The 8457-nt window shown below is 35.1% G+C and overlaps 1 protein-coding gene across 1 annotated transcript; it reads left to right on the top strand.

The window, feature by feature from the left end:
- Nucleotides 1-5834: 5834 nt before the first annotated feature.
- LOC149777242 (uncharacterized) lies at nt 5835-8147 on the top strand. The gene is made up of 2 exons (XM_089941389.1): nt 5835-6867; nt 7693-8147. The coding sequence occupies exons 1-2, from the start codon at nt 6042-6044 to the stop codon at nt 8145-8147; spliced, it is 1281 nt and encodes a 426-aa protein (XP_089797515.1). The 5' UTR covers nt 5835-6041.
- The last annotated feature ends 310 nt before the right edge of the window (nt 8148-8457 follow it).

Raw genomic sequence — 8457 nt, 5'->3', positions numbered from 1 at the left:
TCTATGTGAAAGACTCGTATATCCAATAAGTTACACTCGTGAAACCGCCGTGAACCTCAAGCGAAGGTACTACAGAGATGCCACGGTCAGGCCAGTGCACCGATAAACATACTGGCAGGCTGATTAAGGTCTCACTGGATAGTTTTGTATTTTGACACCTCTCTAATTTTTAAGGCATGAACCTAATTATAATAAGTCTAGCATTTATAAATTCACACAGAAGCTAAATCTGTAATATGGTTTGGATTTACTTTGAGTTCGGCATGAAAATGGGCTGGCTTGTTTAGTGACTGCTTTCCGCCTCTATTATTTTATCACTTCGGTAACATTAAGAGTCTGTCATAGTTCTAATGATAATGTAATCTCGTAGTATAATTGTGAGAAAATCTTAACTTGATCAGGTGCAACTCACGCATGGATTTCTAACCAAATTATTTGTTTTAACTGGTACAATTGCCATACAATTACAGAGAATCTCTGTCTTGTAAATATTTAAGTCTTGTTCGGTGGGTCTAGCACTACGTTCACACAGAGAAAAAACTGATTATGCTTTTGAATGGTGAATGAAACGATCATTCTTGTCACCATACACACACTGTTACCCGAACAAGAGCGTCTACTAGAGTTTCTAACCGACCAATGATGAATGAGCTCAGTGGAAGTTGAACTTCGTGTCGGGTACAGGTTGGTCCACAGACACATTTGAACCCGAGTTAGAACCACTTTTGGTTGTCATAGAATCCTTAGCTGTTTGGGTGGCTTTGTTTCTCCTCTAATAAATAGTGCTCCTCTTCTTCTATTGGATACATATGTGCTTGTTTGGGATTTTCTCCTAATTGATTTTGACTATAGCTAAATTGAATTTAGGAAGAAAAATCTGGACATCTTGTGGGGCGCTTTCTTTACCAATGGTTTGATATAAGTATAACGAGCTTCTAAAACTCAGGCCAAATGAGATCTTTACTGTTTATATTTTTGTGTGTCCACTTCATTCCTTGTATGCTAATGAGGGCCAGTTCTCTTTCATGTACCTGGAGTGAATTCCCGCCAGTAGTTCATGCTATAATGTATAGCCTTTTAATTGTTTTGGGCCAGGTACAGTATCGACAAACCGTACAGGATATTTACAGATTTGCTCCGTGCTGGTTGTTGACATGTTTAAACTTTTTCTTTTAGCTCTGATAGATACTCGGATGGTTGCTTTTGTGAAACAAGCGTAATTTATCTTCAACTTCATGATTCAGTTTCTTTATTTACACATTTCTATTAATTCTTCTCGACAGCGCTTGATCAGACTAGGTCGTCTTTGTGTTCTCATCATCTAGGCAGTGACTTCTGCCACTTTGTTCGTTTCAGCAGCTTCGGCAGTCTTGGTAATACTTTCCATTTGTTGGTTTAATCAGCGATACAATGGTTTGTTCGAAGCTCACTGTGAGGTCTTTCCGTGCAGTTTGTCTCGACTGTAACATATGTTTGACACGTTTACGTGTATCCATGTACTCGCATAAATGCTCTAGTTGATTGCATACGACCCTGTGTCGGTCCACTTCCTCTGGTATGGCGGATTACGTCGTTGTATCTGTTTAATTTGTTTGTTAAAATTGTTTTATCAGACGTAAGCGTCCAAAAAGGTCGATATTTTCCTGACGTTCTGGTCAAGTCCACATAGAGGAAACTATGCAGTTCCTAAATGACCTCAGGAGACATATAAAATTCATCCGAGGAGTAGTCAATAGCACACCAAGTGCAATGAATGTTTGCAATGTCATGCGAGTCAATGCCGCGAGATATTATTAATAATTTACAGCTGTTCCAGATCACTGCACGGATATGTGCTTATATTTGTGTGACAGATCACGTCTGTGTTTTTCTGACGGCCTCATCAAAATATTCTCGCTGGGGTATCTTGGTGTTGAAGCATCACAGTCCTACGAGACATAATTATCTTAACTTGAATCAAAGTCGTCAATGGTAGGAACTTTATCGATTACGAAAAAGTCTTAGATCCAGACAGAAAGATTGTCTCACGCACGTGCAAAAAGGTTGAAACAAGTTCCTGACGCAGACTTAATAAAACATTGTTTACCACGTTTCTGTTTTGGCTTATATACGATTGGGATAATTTTCCCGGTAATCTTGAAGCTCACGAGAACTCTTATATAACTTAAATTTTGTATTTTTTTGTTGATGAATATACATAATTGCTTCAGGCGCGATAGAGGGTGAGATACTTCAACGGTTTTGTTCGTTCTCAACTATACATGCAATGTTTGGTGGTTTGGCCCCTGAAAGAATTTTGATATTTAACTGTGCTGCAGTTATACGGATGATATTCATTAATCTAAAATATGATTCATCTATCCTCGTAATTTCTTAACCTAATCTGACGCTTTTTGGACACCATTCCATGTTGGATGGTAACTGTCATAGCATTCATTAATCGTAAATCGTGATGAATCAAAATCAGTGATGTTGAAAGGCATGTCAGCTTCTCGCAAGCGAGATATATGACCACGTGCAGTCGCCAAATTTTGATATATAGAAGATTTTTCAATGCAAATACAATTTTCAAGCGGGTATTTGGTGAAATCACTGCACAATTACCGTTGAAGTAATAACAAATCTATATGATTCATTTAAAGGACAGCGATTTCATGTTTTCTGTAACGTTGAAAAAAGTTCCATTCCTCTAGGAATTTAATCCCCAAATTAGTAATACTCATCAGTATATTGTATGCGTCAATCTGAATTAGATATATAGCCACAATAAATATAAGATATTCTCGTACATGGAAAATATTCTCTGTGAAATACATTCTCGTGCAGATAAAACGGTCTTCGTATAATATATTTTATAACGTATAGTGGGATATAGTCATGCAGCAATGTATTGACCTGGTATGTTAAGGTCACTTGTTAAGGTCACACGAATTCATGAAATGTAATTTACATTCATGTGATGTAGGATAAAGGCATGTATTATAGAAGGCTTTGACCTATGTTAGTAACGGAAATCTATCAGCCCCATTAATAATGCTACTTAGTAAACGATGGGCATCTATATGGCTTTTCTTCTGTAAATACACCAAACCTTTATTTATATCTTTTCCGCATTCATATGTAAGTCCCCTCTTGGTTGCACTTTCTCTAACCTCATAATGTCTTCTACTGTTATACCATTTTAATTATGGTCTTTTTTTAACGCAATATTTAGAACTCAAGTAAATCTTTTTTACTTTTTTGTTTTTGTCATTTCCTGTACCAAGTTTCCTTTGTAGGATTTGTTACGTTTTATGATTGGTTTGATACCTAGTTGCACCTATGTACATGTTGTTTCTGTAATGTCATTCCTTCGGAGCAGCTGGCTGTGCTTCTTCAGCATATTTGCTTGGGCACACCTATCGCGACGATGTCGTCTCAAATACTGGTTGCTTTGATTGTCTTTTTGAATGTTTAGTAATTTAGTAATTAAATGTCATTTTCAATAATAAACTTACCTTCAAAATCTATATAGATTACAAGGTTTGTGCCATGTTTTATCAGTCTGAAATTTACGCTGGTGAGATTTATTGTCTTTGAAATAGCATTTCTTCAATATTTTCAAGCGAATGGATGACTTCAGATTTATATCCTATGTTGTCATTTCTAATATTGATTCTTAGAAAGCTCTATCATATACTAAATCACAATTTATTGATTTAAATCAAACTCTGTTTTTTATCATTGTGGATCCACCTTGTAAGATACAAGATCTTTAAGTTGTACTAAACATTTAGCCGAATACAATATCATTTATTAAATTTGCTGCTCCCCCGAATATCGTCCAATATTATAATTTCACCAGCATTTTGTTTCTCTAGAGTTGTAGTATCTCTTTATTGATGTTGGAAAAATTTGAAAATCAACATTTCGTATTCTCTTGTTTCCTCGTTTGTAATACAAGTGGCATTGATAAACAGGTAAACAAATATACATTGTTTTGTTACCGACATTTGTCGATGTTACGTTAAACGCATGAAATATTTTTCTATAACTTTCTGAAAACCGATAAATTCAATGCATGGTAAGTTTGTTTTAGTTATTTTTAAATATTTTTTACAAAAAAATAATCATTATTTTGTGTTTTATATGAAAAATATCTCCTATATTTTATGTTAATGTTGTTGGAACTCTACACGCGTGATTGGTGTAAAAATGAATTCCACTCGCAATTACAATAAAAATTACTGTGTGTGTGTGTGTGTGTGTGTGTGTGTTTATTTGTCGTATACTGAATGGTTTTGGTGTATAAAAAAGTTACTTAGATAGAATATGGTCTGACCGCTAGAACTATCATGCCCGTAACTTCTATGAAACATGCAATAATTTGCAAGGGGATTCAGAAAAGATAATGAACTTTCACTCTAAATTGATTTCCTCGTATTTTCGACTTTAAATATCAATGCAATACAACACTCATCTGAATTGTACAAGGCGGCATCTATTAACCCAGACGTCTTATCTTCTTTATCACTTTGTCAGTTATGTGTGTCTGATAGAATGAAATAGGAAAGTCACGATTCGCATGGGGTATGATTGGAAGTGACCTTTTGCGCCAATACTGTCATTTTACAATGCGACAGGTCTTGTTTTATTAATAATATGATTCATTTCAACAGTCTTTCTTTGAATAATTTTGAGTCTTTCATTATGTATTTCAAGGTTAAATGTAGGAAATAATTATGTCAAGTATTTTGAAATATTTCTTAATTATAATTTTCACATTTTGAAAGTAAAATATTTGTGATCTTGAGCAATTAATTTTAATTGCTTTACATTAGAGGCATTTAAAGAGTCATATAAATGTTGCCGAGATGTGTGCCTCGTCATATTTAGCTTCTCTACTAAGCTACATCCCAGTTACTGCCTTGTCAACAATGTCATACTGTGATCTGGTCTCACACTATATTACATGATCTGACTCTTGTGAAATAAAATTCATTAGAAAATTTTGGAAAAGTTAATGTATTTCAACAGATCATATCATCTCCAAACCGATCATTCGGTTTAATATCTGCTAAATCTGTGGTAAATTTGAAGAGAAGTTACAAAGGACGGCGAGAATTTGAAGGTGTATTACATTGTGTAGGATATAATCCAAACACATGATGGTTATATAATAATAAAACAAATATCGTCGCCTGAGTTAATGATATATATATGTATTATACTTAAAGACTCTTCTCTAACATACCGAGTTGACCATTTAGTATGTAATGACACCAAGAATGGTGTATTAACGTAAATACTCGTCAATTAATTTTCAATGCGGAAAGAAAACTTGCTGATTCGTTAAAACAAATTTGTGCAGTATCTGAAGAACAAAGTTAAGACACCATTTGATCTCGCCAATCGTAGACTTATATCACTTATGACACGTTAAATAAGTAATTATTGCATGAGCAATCAACAAAAGTCACGTCAAAATGAAGCTATTATACACAATGAAAAAAAGCAATTATTTAATAGGGGTAGATTAAGAAAAGAAGATCGTACCCTAGGTTGAAAGATTTGTTGTACAGTTCCAAGTGGCTAATAAACATACTGGCCGAAGGTTTGTATTCGTTTTGATAAAATTCGGGCAAGTACTTCTGTCTTATACCGATTAAGTTTAACCAAAGGAATAGTAGACGGGTCTCAGTTTCCAGTTAATTCTAACTAACTGGGGATAGAAAGGACACAAAGTTCAGGAAAACAGTCTTTAACACGATTGAATATTGATCGTTAACTTAGTCAACTTTTATATTTCTATAATAGCTATTAGATCAAGAATTTATTCTGGACGAGAAGAAAACTTGAGCATGTGCCTGTCACAGATTTAACTTTTTATATTTTCAGTCACTGCTTACTAAATTCGACACAGATTATGTATATAAGATAAACTCACTATGTCTCCATTTGTCGTGTACAATTTCAGCTATAGTGACCAAACGTCCAGAGCGACAAAATGACTATCAGGTCCTGTGCCCTTTGTCACGAACGCAACTTACTTGACATTGGAAATGATGATTCCTGAATTCTTTGCATTAGTTCTGATATTAACATTATGTCCCTGTGCAGGAGCGCAGTCTACAAGAAATATTGTAAAAGAGAACTTGGGAAGTGATTTCGTTCAACTTGTACTAGAAATGTCATCGGAAATGAAGAAATTGAAGGAAGAGCACGCAGAGATTAGACGTATTGTGCATGATTTTGTAGGGACCCAGGAGGAGCTAAAGAGAAAGTATTCTCAGAGAATGGAGCAGAGGAGACTCCAAAGAAAAGACAACGATCAAGCTTTACCAAGCGACTTATGGGAGGAATTCATTGATACAGTTGAAGAATTAGGTCGGTTCAAAGCTGATCTAAAGATGATACACGGCTCTCAAAACGATTGTTCGTCAATGAAAGAACAGATTAAGTCGATTCAGCATGAACAAGGGACGATGAGAGTCGTACAAAAGAAATTACTAATGACTCAGAAAGAATTAAAACTTCGTATACTTAAAGGGCAGGGTAAGAACGTACAATTAAAAGGGCATATAAAAAGTGGTTTTAGATTTTCAGCTGAGTGGTTTATGTCGACAATTGATGCCAAAGCTCACAGGCGAGACGAAAGAGAAAAAGAACATAATCAAAAACATGAAGCTGAAATGGAGCTAGGATATGACTACAACAATGAAAGCAAAGACAGAATAGACGGAGGACATCGTCATAAAAATTATTCTAAAACAGAAAAAAGATACGGTCGCAAAAATGAAATTGAAGCCAGAAAGGACCAGATGATTGGCATGGAGGAATGGGAGAGAACTGTTGGTAAACATTCGGCTTATGCTGATGGCTATAAAGGTAAATATCACTCATCTTTTTTCTCATATCTTTTTCATTGGCTTTGCGTTAGTGTGTGTCTCTGCATAAAACTATGTATTCAGCATGCCTGGAAGGTTTGTGTACGTCTGTGTGTAAGATTCTGTATTAAGCATACCTGGTCGGTTTACTTTTATCTATGAAAGTCTGTATTCCTGGAAGGTTAGTGTGTGTATCTATGATAAATTCTGAATTAAGTTTGTCCGGAAGGATTGTTTCTGTCTTTCTGTGAAATTGTATATGAAGCATTTCTGGAAGGACTGTTTCTGTCTCTGAGTGAAAATCTGTATTAAGCATTCATGGAAGGTTTGCCTGTGTCTGTGAAACTTTCTATATTAAGCATTCCTGAATGTGTTCTATGTCTCTGTGAAATTCTGTATTAACCATGCCTGAAAGGTTTAATACCAAAATAGTCATCTTTTACTTATCACATTTACAAAATGAAAATTAGACATATGGCAGCCTCTAGATTATCCGTACACAAATGAAAGAGCAATATGCTATTTTCTGTTTTAATTTTCTATTTCTATTACACATTGATTCATGACACAGGCATCTTACCACTCAATGCCCTCTAACTTTCGAAAAGATTCACCCAGCCGTAAGCACGCATACATACCCGATCAATTCTACTTAAATTCCTGCGTACACTGTCACGTCCCTAATCAGGTCTTTTAAAATTTGCCAACATGTTCCGTCATAAAAGTAATCCTTTCAAAATGTTATTCTTTTATCGACATTTATAAATGTTACAGTTATTAAATCTATGTACCATCGTCTCGATTTGTTTTCTCTTTTTCTTTTCAGGAATGATACGAAAATCAGCGTCTGTGTACACCGCATTTACCGCAAGGGTTTCTAATGATTTGATTAACTTTGTCAGTGGTAAGCCTATTGTGTTCAATGATATATACCTTAATCTGGGAAACGGATATGACAGAAATAGCGGAATATTCCGTGCGCCAGTGGCAGGGTTGTATATCGTATTGATGACAATTTCGTCAGCAGGATACAATACTCCAGACGTAGAGGTAGTCAAAAATGGGTCGCCATTGTGCCGTGTTGTAGTATACACTTTGTCTTCTGCTACGGGGCCTTCTATCGGAAGTCCCTGTAATGTGCTTGTTCATCTAGGTGTTGGAGATGAAGTCTGGGTACGAGACATGCTTCATAAGGAAGGATTCGTTATACGTGGGCAGTACTATTCCACTTTCTCTATGACGCTTATAATCTCAGACCAAGATAGTGGCACTTCGTCATAAATGTTATGGCGGTAACAATAAATGTATGCAATATAGGTAGTTATTTTATTTTGTCCATCAATTCATTGACACTTATTAAATATGAGAGAAAACATACAATAATATATAGGTTCAAATGCCTCCATATCTTCACTTTACCTCCCTTGATATCTCTGTCAGAGATGTCTGGATCATCGTGCTATATGAATTGCAGGGCAGAAGAAACTAATTTCATGAAGAATCCCTTAATATAAATATAAATATATATATATATATATATATATATATATATATATATATATATATATATATATATATATACCAGTATACT

The sequence above is a fragment of the Sinohyriopsis cumingii genome, chromosome 18 (genome assembly GCF_028554795.1).
Source record: "Sinohyriopsis cumingii isolate HCF-2022 chromosome 18, ASM2855479v2, whole genome shotgun sequence".
Taxonomy (NCBI): domain Eukaryota; kingdom Metazoa; phylum Mollusca; class Bivalvia; order Unionida; family Unionidae; genus Sinohyriopsis; species Sinohyriopsis cumingii.
This window is presented reverse-complemented; position numbering and strand designations above follow the sequence as displayed.

Bases quoted from the DNA above. Each gene is read 5' to 3' on its own strand.
- LOC149777242 (XM_089941389.1), top strand. From the start codon at position 6,042: ATGATGATTCCTGAATTCTTTGCATTAGTTCTGATATTAACATTATGT. The intron at 6,868-7,692 runs GTAAATATCACT...TTTTCTTTTCAG, and splicing joins TTATGCTGATGGCTATAAAG to GAATGATACGAAAATCAGCG.